The sequence below is a fragment of the Mus caroli genome, chromosome 1, assembly GCF_900094665.2.
Source record: "Mus caroli chromosome 1, CAROLI_EIJ_v1.1, whole genome shotgun sequence".
In the NCBI taxonomy this organism is placed as follows: Eukaryota; Metazoa; Chordata; class Mammalia; order Rodentia; family Muridae; genus Mus; species Mus caroli.
The window spans coordinates 18,008,120-18,021,750 of record NC_034570.1 but is presented as its reverse complement, the minus strand read 5'-3'; the positions used below and the strand labels follow the sequence as shown (position 1 = coordinate 18,021,750).

At 35.5% G+C, this 13,631-nt stretch overlaps 1 protein-coding gene across 37 annotated transcripts in view; it reads left to right on the top strand.

Annotated features, from left to right (window-relative positions):
- The window catches only part of Rims1 (regulating synaptic membrane exocytosis 1), a 489,256-nt gene that overhangs the window by 319,327 nt on the left and 156,298 nt on the right, over positions 1-13,631 (top strand). For all 37 annotated transcript variants that reach the window (XM_029474748.1, XM_029474741.1, XM_029474765.1 and 34 more), the window contains 5 exons: positions 1,005-1,115; positions 2,498-2,597; positions 6,197-6,320; positions 10,040-10,086; positions 12,986-13,098. In XM_029474748.1, the coding sequence (XP_029330608.1) occupies positions 1,005-1,115; positions 2,498-2,597; positions 6,197-6,320; positions 10,040-10,086; positions 12,986-13,098 (495 nt within the window). The remainder of the gene's footprint in view (positions 1-1,004; positions 1,116-2,497; positions 2,598-6,196; positions 6,321-10,039; positions 10,087-12,985; positions 13,099-13,631) is intronic.

The following is a 13,631-nucleotide window of genomic DNA, read 5'->3' as shown; positions in this document are numbered from 1 at the left end:
AGAGAGAGAGAGAGAGAGAGAGAGAGAGAGAGAGAGAGAGAGAGAGAGAAACATAGACACACACACAAATAAGCACATTCAGGGACAAAAACATAAAAACAGAAACACATGCACAATATACAGATACACACAGAAACACCTAATAGTCTTATCCATTGCACTGGATAAGTTTTAGTTGATGGATCACACAGTGCTTAGTCTAACTTAACTTCTAAAGAAACTATTTTTAAAGGCTGTAGGTAAAAGCTTGGAAACTTTTTATCAAAAACAAGTTTAAATATTTGGAATTAAATCCAGATTTCATTCCAAGTTCGATCCCCAGAGCCCTCACTGTGAAATGAAAAGAACCGTAAGTTGTCCTCTGACCTCTACGTGTGCATCGTGGTACATGCGCTTCCTCACATTAACCAGTTAAAGGTAAAATATTATTGTTGAAATGTGTTTCACACACCTATCCTACTTAAACCATCACTTTGCCGCACAGTGTACTGTAGAGCGCTGGTTGTTTACAAACTGCACAAATGGCTGGGACCTGTGACTCGCTGCCACTGCCCAGCATCATGACATAGGGACACATAGCAGACATATCACACCCTGGTTAAAGTTAAGATTCACTGCAGTATCTACTGAATGATAACACTTTATATAACCGTAAAGTAAAGTTATATTGTAGGGTAAGCCAATGAGGCCCAATACACTACCAGCATTAACAACTTAAATGTGGTTTTTCCTGTGTGTACTAAGGATATAATTAACCTTTCAGTTAGTTATATTTCAGAGCCATTTTTGAGACTCTTTGGTTGCTAACTACTTTTACAATCATTGCAAATAAAATATAGCTCTAAATGGAAAGCTTTATAAGCTCCCTATAGAACCTGTTTAAATAAAGAATTCCCAATGAGTGTCTTCTAGCCCCAAAAAATCTTATCATGTTACAACTACTGATAATGTAGTCATAGCAAATAAAACAAGGCATTCATTTTTTAAACTTTATGCTTTGACAGCATCCTGTAACGTGGCAGCCATCTAAAGAGGGGGACCGATTAATTGGCCGTGTTATTCTTAACAAAAGAACAACCATGCCCAAAGAATCAGGTGCATTATTGGGTCTGAAGGTATGTATCCAGGTTTATAACGCTGGTTTATAATGCTTCTTCCAGGATAAAGTACAGAGCAGACCGCATTCACAAAGTTGGCAACAATTGGTTTTTAAATCGTTTCCTCTCTTTTTCAAAGTAAATTCTCTCCAGTGAATACAGTTAATTTCAATGTTAGCAGCAACATAAAGTGTCAGTAAGGGAAGTGTTATCTAATAACTATTGTTACTGTAACACAGAAAGGAAAGGATAAAAGGTTCTTTTAAGCGCATTTATTGTCTTCCAATAGAAATGAGAATGTTAGCTTCAGAAAGATATTCACATTGTATACATAGGCACACATACACATGTGTGCATACATGCATTTTTGCATTATGTATATCCAGACATCCATGTTAAATCACATGATTATGCTGGAAGTTTCCTAAATAAATATTCAAAGATTTTGCTTGATATAATGGCTGTTGTGTCTGACTTGTTGAGAGCCATTAATTTAGGGAGTAGGTTTAGCTCATATGTGGAGTCCTTGCCTGAGTTTGAACCAAAGCACAACATAACAAATTTAATTCATGTACTATTTGTATTTTGTATTAGTATTAACTGCTCTTGCTGTTGAATAATTCGGATAGCCAGTATTAATAGCTCTGACCAAAGAACGGTGGCCCAATCTTACCATTCTGTATCATTCCACCTGCCTACTCTCTTCCGATCGACCATCTTTAACTGTGTATTTTTGAGACCCTTGTATAGCCAGATATATTGAATTTAGGTATAATTGAACGTGTCGAATGTTTGAATATAGTTCATGTTTGAGAGTCAGGTGTACATGGCCAGGTATGGCAGATGACATTATCCAGATGGTTTGAAATAGATATGCTGAAGCTATGATACTTGCACAGTGTAACACTTTGTACAATGGCATGTCATTCACTCCAGGTGGCCTTGGTTGGGTAGAATCTGCAGTCTGTATGAACCCAGGTCTACCACAGTTATAGAAAAATGCCAACATTTGATATGGACAGGGGGTATATCTTTATGTAGATATGCCGGCTAACACATAAGCATGCTATGCAAGATTACTGAATTCAGTGCAAACATCGCCAACACACCATGCCTAACCACAACCAGGGAGTTCTACACCTGTCTCCTGAGTGTAAACCACCACAGAGCCTTTTGTTACTACAATATACAAAGTCAGTGCACAGTCCTTCTTACGTTGCTGTCCTCTACAGTGGCTTTTAACAATAATGCTTTACTACTATTTACTTCAGTAAACAATGCACTTCACGAATGTCCCTGTGCTGAGTTGTAGGCATGTTAGAAGACAGTGTACAGTTAGTTACTCTGACTATGGTATTCATGCAGTAGTGGTAAGAGCTCATGAATTTGTCATTTTGCAGGTGGTTGGAGGAAAAATGACGGACTTAGGGCGTCTTGGTGCTTTCATCACCAAAGTAAAGAAGGGTAGCCTGGCAGATGTTGTCGGACACCTAAGAGCAGGTAAATTCCCCCCTTTTCCTGTATAAGCGATTTTTTTTGTCCTTGTATATATTGAAGAGTTTCGGTCTGTGTTTAGCCACTTAAGTGTGTGAGTTGTCACCAAGTCATTACCATGTGTAAGTACAGCTTTATTTCTGATACAGATATTTACCCACTCAATTGTGGGTTTCTGTGCATAAGTAGCAATTGGGAGACAGTAAGATTAGGAATCTCTTTGATTTATATAAAAGCATAGATGGAAAACAATGGAAGAATGCCAATTCTGAAAATCAAAGTAATAAAACAAAAATCCAAACCCAAAGTGGATTAGTGTTTGTAAAGAGCACATTCCACACCACTAAGTCGTTTGTAATGTGTCAGAACAGTTTTTTAGAAATTATATCTGATTTATTGCACATATCCCAATTATAATAATGACTCCTATACACATTATTTAAGGAAATATTGGTTAATTGAAATGTTACAAATCATTCCACGTCTTTAGTATCTGGGTGTTATTATTAGTATTCTCTTTATAGCCTCAGCTGACCCCGCCAAAGAAGACACTGAATGTATGATGTATTCAATCGCAGCTCAATTTAACTTTTATTTTAGCAACTTATTTTTAATTTTAGTTGAAATAGCCACTGTAGGCAATCAGTAGCTCTTCCAATAAAAGGTGATCTTTGACACAAGAATACATCTGAAAAACTATAGGAATCCCGCTATAGCTAAACCTAGCAAATGTTAGCTAGGTTAGCTACGAAGGCAGTGTTCCCAGATGAGAGCAGTATGACAGCTTTTGAAAGTTGTTTTCTTTTCTTTTTCTTTCTTGTTTGTTTGTTTTTCGAGACAGGGTTTTTCTCTGTAGCTCTGGCTGTCCTGGAACTCACTCTTTAGACCAGGCTGTCCTCGAACTCAAAAATCTGCCTGCCTCTGCCTCCCAAGTGCTGGGATTAAAGGCGTGCGCCACCACTGCCAGGCCAAGTTGTTGCTTTCTTAGATGGTTCCAGAAGAAGTGAGTGAGGTGGTTGTTCTCTATGATGGAACCTCTTGTTTTCACTTCTTTAACATCCTGTGATGAGCAGAGAGCCTGGCAGCTTAAAACTACACTGATAGAGGTTCATCTGAGATGATTGGAAAACGTGCAAGTTTGCCTTTTCCTTTCAGCAGTTGATTTGGACAAAATAACAGTGCTTTTTAATTTTAATTGTTGTAGACCCAATGATGGAGACTATTTGATATATATTATAATGTACAAACTGGCTTCTCTTCTATTTCCAGCTTTAGCTTTTAAAAATCACTTCTGACATTATTGATTGATTGATTGATTGATTGACCTTTACCAGGATTTTGGAACAGTACTTCCATCTTTATATTTCTACAACCAGACTCCTCTTCAAGTCAAAACGGTTCACTGCTGCTGGGTTTCGTCTGAAACATAAACCTCACATCCTCACCCTTGTTGATCTCTCTGTGCCTCTAGCTTACCCTTTTATTCAAGAGCTTTGTAGCTCTGCCCACTGTGAGCCTACAGAAACCCCTGGCTAGGTCAGTCTACCTGTATCCAGGTGAGCTTCTGCCTGCCGCTCAAAAGACTTCCTTGGCATCAGCTGTCCACCTGGTCAGACTGTTGAAATCTTCTCATCCTTCAATGCTCATAATTGAATATATGTCCTGTAGAACAATAACTAAAATTCCTATGCTCCTGTTACCAACTTATTCTACTTCTTCCTAATTGGATGCTTGTGATAGCAGTAAACACATTATTTAAAGATTTTTTTATTGGTTTCTCTATTATATTTTCACATGAACTATAAAGACAAAGTATTGTTTTATTTTTTTCTCCTTCTTGACTACATCTATCTGAGGTGATAGTCTACGGATTAGCAAATGGCTTGAATGTTAAGTATTTCCTGTATTCTGATTTATTGCACTATGCATAAATTCAAGAGTGTATTAATTTATCTTGTTATTAAAAGTTATGTGTCCAGGTAATTATCAACTAGGAAGACTAGTTTAGCAATGCATTGCAACCCACCCACTATTATGTATTAAAATCAATTTGTTTATATTCATCATTTTGAAAAAAGTGATAGAACAAAATATAATGGGAATTATTTGGGTAAGTACTGTCTTATAAAATATTTCCCAGCATATGTATAAATGTGAACACACATCCATATATATTACATATGTATACATCTAATGAATTGTATCTATGTATAATTCATTACACACACACACATATATATGCTTAAAGAACTGTGGTGTTGAACATGTTTTGGTCAAAAAACTTTTTGGATACTGCTAACATATTACAAATATGTAATTGCTTCCTTTCCTTTCTTATCAGTGAAGTGTATTTGAAAATCTTTCTAGGTAACTCCTTAGGTCAGATCATTAAAACTTATTTAATTATTGGGACTAGCCATATTTTTTAACTTAGCATAAGCAGTGCTCACACTTTTTACTTTTAAGCAAAGAAATTCTGAGAAAATAAGAATTACTTTAATAAAAGTTTTCCCATTTGTTATAAAAATAACATACATTCTAAAATCTTTATATTTGTGTCTGCCTTAATGTATAAAATAATATTAGTTAAACATTAAATATAGTTAGGTCCTTAATTATTTTAGCACCTAAAATTCTTAGAACAACTGAATAAGCATGGCCATCAAAATATAAGACACCTCAAAGAGTCACCACCACCTCAAGGACAGCTCTCCTGAATCTACTGCTGTGAGCTGGCAGGCCCTGGTAGAGGAACGGTTAGACTCTGACATATTCATGAGAATAAGTCTTTGTCTCTTAATCCTGTACTTTAAAGCTGGATTTCAAATAACAACCAGTGGTTGTAACACTTTTTCCCCGCATGGGATATCATATTTCTGTCCATGTTGCTCTTGCACTGTCTTACTAATTACTAATTACTACATTAATTCTTAAGAGTCTTAAATATTTCCCACTGTTCCTTTAGTATTCACTACAAGGTCAGTATAGAATGTATGTGTTTTGAACATCTGGAAGGGGGTTAACTGTCATGCAACTGTTTTTTTACATCTGCTTGCTTTGTAACTGCCATGGCTACCTATGTTACCTTATCTATGGATATGAACTCAAACCCTTCCATGCCTTCTTATTCTGTTGTCCATTGGGTGAAGATAATGGAGCCTTACTTAGAGGTGGAAACATCATGCCAGAAAGTGTTTGTTGCTAAAACAGACCTTTTGTTCATTTAATAAGAATCCGCCACACGCAGAGCCGCCTACATTCCTTAGGGCATGCTGCTAACCATTGGTTTCAGTGTTTTCCAACAGGCCGTGCTAATTTCCATCCCATAGCATGAAATTACTTTCATATTATTTCTGATATATCTCAAAAGATAAAGGCAGTTTTGTATTGGACTATTCTCAGTGATCAGTATTATTTGGGGAGGAAAACCAAAGGAAAAATATAAAGGTGGTTAGAAGAACTGATCGATTAGCAGACATGATATGACAAGTCTTGATTATTAAATTATTGGTGTATGGTTTGCATTTTTTGTTTAAAAAAGAGAAAAGATAAGAAAAGTAAAGAGAATATATAAGGTAAAAAAATACCTTTTTTTTAAATTCAAGGGGATGAAGTTCTAGAGTGGAATGGTAAACCCCTGCCGGGAGCAACAAACGAAGAAGTTTACAACATTATTTTAGAATCAAAATCAGAACCTCAAGTTGAAATTATTGTTTCAAGGCCTATTGGGTAAGGCTAAAAAAACTTACTTCTTAAGTCTAGTAAATTACATGTATTAGCAGGGTTTTGCAAGGAAGGTTTTACAGTTATACAGTACATGTTAACATGGATAGTTTTAAAATCTATTATGGGCATATATAATAGATGATAAATTCTTCTTAACTTTTAAAATTAGAATACTGATTTTTCCCTATGTTAGAGGGTCCACAATAGACCAATATAAAAATATTGATTCATAGTTTTCTCAAGTTAAATATAAAAAAGCATTTTCTTTCAATCATTACTGACTTTTTGGTCATTTCTAATGTAATCAGTGTTATTTCCTTTAAGGGAGTAACGGGCCAATTCATCTTGTGATATTTAAATATTATACATCTTCGATAAATTCTCATTGTGACATTTTAATATTGTACATCACGAATAAATTCTTATCTTATAAAGGAGAAAATATTTTTGCATATAATTATAAAAGAGTGGCTTCAGGTTTTATTTCAAAGCAACCAGAGAAAATTAAATATTTGGATATGTGAAGCACTACAATACATGACATTTCTGAAACTTCAGTTTTAATCACGATTCAGTAATCTACAGACAGTAGAATATTTCTCTGTATCTGTGTAGAAGTCCCCATAATGTTAGAGGCTTTTTCCAGAAAACTCACAAATCCAGGCTGAAAATTCATTTACTGTTCTACAAATTTTAGTAGGGATTTTGATCTCTGTCATTAGAGTGAGATCACTATTTGGCAAGTAACTTTTATGTCTGTCATATCTATTGTATAAGTTTATATATATATATATATATATATATATATATATATATAATTTGAAATACTTATGTTGAAAAACTGATAACTTTAATTTTCACTGTTTCCATGAGTTTATATCAGTGCAAAACATAGAAGAAAACATCATCCTAATATTGATGGAATGAAAATGTGTGATCATATTTCACAGAATATTAATATATCAAACTCTAAGATCAAGTCAAGCTTACCACCAATTTTAAGTGGTAACAAAGAATAAACAGTGAAGGCATTTCTAAAAGTATTATATATTTCCACATAGACTTTTAAAATAACACCATCATAATTTATGCTAGTTTTACCTGCTATATGTTCTAGTGCAGAGGTACATATGAGATTGAAAAAGAGGTAAGTAAATTGGGAAAAATGAAAAATATAAAAATAAAATTTATACTTAAGCCCTGCACAAATCTTCAGGTACTTTGGGGATACATGGTGCATTTAGAATCCTCAGGTAAAATAGTGATTTATTGTAAATTAAGAGAACAACAGACAATTAAAGTAGACTGGATTAACTTATATTACTGTTGTTTGTATGCATATCAAATAGTCATCAGCATAACCAAGCCCTGGTCCACCATGGAGTGTGTGTAATCCAGAGGGATATGACTTTTAATACTATGCTTGAATGAGCATCAAAGCTGTCATATACATCATTAGAATAATTCTAATTTCAATAGTGACATTCAATGGCCTTAATGTTTAATTTATTGACAAAATGATTTCAGGAATCATTAAAGATATTATTCATAATCCTTGATTGATACATATTAAAAGCCCAAGCTGTTTTCAGATGTTTGGGGAAGCTCCAAATACAACATCTTTGTCATTTATAATTGTGATCACTGTTAAACTACTGATCACAAGACTTGTGAGTAGAGATAGCTAAGAAGACTTCTATTAACAAATGGAACTGTATGCAAGGAAGTCTTGCAGAAGCAATTAATGTGAAATGGTGACCCAAAATGATTTTGGAATTTTTTTATTAAATTATTTTATTTATTTACATTCCAAATGTTGCCCCCATTCCAGGTGACCCTCCCATAGTTCTTCACCCCCTTCCCATCCCCTTTGCTCCCCACTTTCCTGGCCACCTCACCTCACCACCCTCACCCAGCATCCTCCTTCCCTGGAGCATCAATTCTCTACAGGATTAGGCACATGGTCTCCCACTGAGCCCAGACAAGGCAGTCCTTGGCTATATATGTGCCCAGGGCCACAGACCAGCCCCTGTATGCTCTTTGGTTGGTGACTCAGTCTGTGGGAGCTCTGAGGGGTCACAACTTCTCTCTGGTCCTCCTATTAGTAGCACATAAAATATTTCAGAGTTCCACATTGTGAGATTTTTTATCATTTATTTATTTATTTATTTATTTATTTATTTATTTATTTATTTATTTGGTTTTCCGAGACAGGGTTTCTCTGTGTAGCCCTGGCTGTCCTGGAACTTACTCTGTAGACCAGGCTGGCCTCGAACTCAGAAATCTGCCTGCTTCTGCCTCCCAAGTGCTGTGATTAAAGGTGTTAGCCACCACTGCTCGGCAGCACATTCTGAAATTTTAACTGACTGTGTAAGATTTTACTGTGTGTGATATCTAAAAGCTTTTATGATCTTAAATTGTCAGCATCCTAATTTTTAAAATAATTCCTTTCCATTTGCTCGGGTGAATGGGGAGGAAATTGCCATTGTGAAAAAAGTTGTATTTCAGGAATGGTAAAGTAATCTCACTTATAAATTCATGGAAATTATATAAATTGGTAATTATGTTATAATATATGATCCAGCATATTTTTTTAAATATGCAGAATGAGGTTTTATCATTTGTAGAAAATTTTAAATATGGCTAATTATAAAATCAGTTTGCACAAAAAGTAATGCTGAGGCATCTAAGAATAAAAAGAGAGTGAGAGTAAAAAAAAATTCCAAGTGAATTTAGGTTGCACGGTAAGTGATTAAAATAAGTAACTGATATGCTGATAATTCTCTTCATAATGACTCCAGTCTGCTTTAATGTGTCATGTATCTTAATAATCTTCTCAAATTGCTACTAAAATAGTTTTGAAAAAGGTGAGGCAATGTAGTCTTATACAGTATAACAGCCAATCTAGCACTCCCAGCATTCTGATGGGATATTAAGGTCTGAGTGGATAACAGATTAAGCAGAAGTGATTTTATATATGTTTTTCAGAGTAACTTGTGAGCTTGGCAGGAATGGGTGTTCTCACAACCCACTTTAATCATGTAGTATGATAGCTGTGTATTCAGCAAACTGCAGGACAGAGCTATGAATCCCTGCCAAGCACATATATTTGCATATGTATTTTATGTGCCATGTATATATTACATGCACTTGCATGACATATTTTGGCTTTTTTTTTTGTTGCAAGCTTGCATCATTGTTAATTATGAAGCAATTCATCCTTTTAATTTTTCTTAAATTTGCCCATGATATCCATCACTTCATTTTATTATGAAGAGATCTGTCCATCTGTTTTGCTCAGTAAACTCTTTCAGATGTGTTTGTAAAGCATATTACTGATTTGTAAAAAGTTGTGTCATTTTAATTTCCTAGAACTGAAATAAAATATTACCTTTGACATTTTTGTTTTTTTAATTTCCAAAACCTGCTGTTTTGGTAGTAAAAATATTGTGGTGATTTTATCCACAATATTAATATGATTGTTGTCATGTTAAAGGGTTTTGCTATTAAAGATATAAAACCTTTGTTTTTATTGCAGTTTTCTTTTATGTGGTGTTTCACATTCATGCACATTAGTCGTTACCTAAATCGTAACTCTCCTTCATTTCTACATCTGTTAAGACCCAAGAGGACTTTTCACAGCACTGAGATAAAATGGGCAGTGGTTGCCTCTGGTGGGGTAATTTGCCTAAAGGGATTTTCACTGTATCTGTTTCTTTTAGTGACATCCCCAGGATCCCTGAGAGTTCCCATCCTCCCCTGGAGTCCAGTGAGTATAGCATTTCCTTGTTATTGAAAATATATTAAACTAAATTACAAAGGAAGATTTATCATTCTCCTAAGCCATTTGCTGTAAGGGAATGAATATGACTGTTTGACTGTCTTCACAAATACCACACTTTGCAGCCATAATAACTCCACGGTTCTTTACTGACAATTTTCTTCTTTTGTGGCCATGCAAAGATCTTTGTTTCAATGCCCTCCTTTATTATAAAGTCAAGACCTTCTCAGAGCTCAGCTGTTATATCAGGAGTGTTATGTCTAGGACAGGGAAACTGAGACAGATTGCTGGAGAGTAAAGACTTTATTAGAAATGTTATTTGCTCCATGAAGAGACAGCAGGAGGCTCTTAGCATGATGGGAGCATCAAGAAGAGTTCAGACCCCAGTACCAGAGGCAGATGGCAAGGCAGTGTCTCTGGAGAATCAGAGCCCACATAGCATAAGTTCTGTTCTTAGAGTTGTTCTGACCTTACAGCTTTCTGAGTATGGAGGGGAGGTCTCATAGAGAGAGCTTGCATCCCTGCTCTTTGAAAAATAAGGGAGTGGGGTACAGTATATATGGAGCCAGTACTACCTTTGATGTTAACTGGCTTTCCTGGTAAGTAATCCTCGCATTGGAAAGTCTGACCATGTTTCAGTAGGCAAGCTGTTTGGTATCTGTGAGATGAGGACCACTTCTGACATTTCATTCTTAATAGTAATAAATCTGTTCACTGTACGCACCAAAAGTGTTTTTATGACACAGGTTTATAAACTAATATCTTGGAAGGTAGATACAGGAGATCTCAAGTTCAAGATTAGCCCGTGCTACATGGCAGGCGACTGTCTCAAGAAAACAAGCCAGCAATAACAACAGAAGTACATCTTGTAATGATTGACTGTGCACAATCTTAGAACAGTGTAGGCACATTAATAAACAATTGCCATGCATGGCATAATGGTGACCCAGGTGATATTAGAAGCCATGGGTGTGGTTCAGCTCACTTATAGGGATATGCTGCATAGCTGTTAGGATGTAGTGGTGAAGGAAGTGTCTACTTTGTTAGTATAGCCACTCAGCAGGAGGTGACATCGTATGGTGTGTAGCGGCACTTGTAGATAATGACATTTGGCTCATATCCTGGTAATGATTGGCATTCAATTGAAACTGGAATGTGGTTCTCTAGGTATTAATACAGAATTCATCTTATATGGCTATAAAATTATGTTGATGAGAAGGGAGTTAATGATGAGATAGGGAGAAAAATCATGACCATGGCAAAGAAGGAACCAATGGCCAAGTTACCACACAAAACCTTTTTCATTATGTTCTCATAGCATCTGGAGCTCAGATTTTGTTTTGAGCTTTCTGATGACCAGTATCAAGAGATACATGGAGAAAGTTCCATAAATGAAAATAGACTTGGCAACATGGATAATAGTCTTACTACTCTAAGCCAACCTTACTATAAGCAACAATATTTTAAGGCCAAAAAAGTTAGTGGGGCTAGGGTAAAGGAACTTGACAAAAGAGAAATGGCATCTTATAGCTTTATTTCATATGGTTAAATGGGAACAAAATGCTGCATATGGATTAATTTAAACTTCATTTTGCAGTTGTTGAAACAAAAACACATAGCTCTATTTTTAAAGGGAATAAAAGACAGTTGATTCTTGATCTTGAGTGAACATGAACTGGGAACACAGTTATATTATTATATATATATAAAATTATATATATAATATATAAAAATTTATATATATATAAAATTATATAATATAACACAGTTATATTATTATATTTACCTAATTCTATGTTGCAACATAGAAGCAGTTTCCTGAAGTTACAGATAAAGTTAGAAATCAAGGCAAGTTGAATATTCTGGTGGGTACATCAGAAGGGTGAGTTACAACAGGAAGCTAATACAGGCTCAAGATGCTAGGTGAGTACAAGCTTCATATGCTGGGGTTGATTGAAGCTACATGCCAAAGGGTTTTGTTTTTTTCTGTCAGTCTGGTTCTGTCATAGAAGTGGGCAAGGAATGGCTGCTCCAGGGATTAAAGAGAGACCAAATAAAGTAGTGACCCTGTGGACCTCTGACATTCCAATCTCTATTATCACTGTGCTTTTCAGAAGCCAGTCAGTCAGTCTTGGCTGACACAACTTCTGTTCATAGAGTATAGAACAGAACGGTGTGGGTGACATACCTTCATGGGATTCCACAGTATTTTGCAACAAAGCACTCATCGAGTTCGGAGTGAATGTTTAGGCAAGAACTCAACAGGGTGACTACATTTCAAAGCAGTCTACTTTTCTGCATGTGCCTTGGTACAGAGCAACAGCAGACTTCCTTACAGGACAGAGAAGCATATTACTGCAGTAAGTTAATGAGAAGCATTATTCTCGGCAGTTTAAGAGATTTATTTATAAGATAAAATGTAAGAGATATAATCCTATGATAAAAAAATTATGAAATCTGAATTTAAAGGAGGCTCATACATTTGACTCCATACCCATTCATACTCATTTGTCACTACAGACACTGCATAGCAAATGCCTATTAGCCACAATAGCTAGTGCAGCAGGTACCATTTCTCTTGCTACCAATTCAGAAAGCATGTCTATTGATGAAACTTAGGATAGAGCCAATACAGAACAATGCCCTTCAAAATGTCGATAATATCTTTCATGTTGAAGCAAATGAATACAGTATCATTGTCTCACTTAAACAAATAATAAACTAAAGATGACAAAAAACCCAAGATGTTCTAGAGATACTCATGAAAAGTGCATTCTACGTCAAACAGTGTTGGCTGTGGCTTTATACTAATTACAGGTCCATTTACCATTTAGCTCAAGAATTTATTTCTCACACCAACAAATGTCCATTTTTATCCTCATTTTAGGTTCAAGTTCCTTTGAATCTCAGAAGATGGAAAGGCCTTCCATTTCTGTTATTTCTCCAACCAGCCCTGGAGCTCTGAAAGATGCCCCACAAGTCTTACCAGGGCAACTCTCGGTATGTGCTTTTTATACACAGAGAATGACATTAGGATTTGCTCTCTGAATGCATCACTAACAAGCCTCTGGCTTTCTGGGGCCTCCAGTGAGCACGTAGTCATTTGATACTGTCACAGACTTCATCACTCTGTGATGTTTCCTTAGATTTTCTTTCACTCACATATATTTACGTAGAAATAGCGATGGAATGTTGCCTTTGCCTGGCCTTCAGAAGAAGGAGCTGAGGTGGGCACAGATGTCTGACAGACACAGGTCAAAAGATTGATGATCTTTTGCCTTGTAAATTTTTTTTTTCTGAGTGCATAAATATCTTTTATAAATTTATTTAATAAGCTAAAGCAAAGTACTTTGGTGCATAAAAATTGTAATAAATTATAATTTACATCTTTGTCCCAGTGATTTTTCTCACATTATTGTTCTATAATCTGTATCATATGGATTCCACAAAATACATGAGATATTTTTCATCTAGATTAAGTGGGTAACAGTTGATCTTCTTTTATATCTATTGCTTTTCTATACTAATACTGA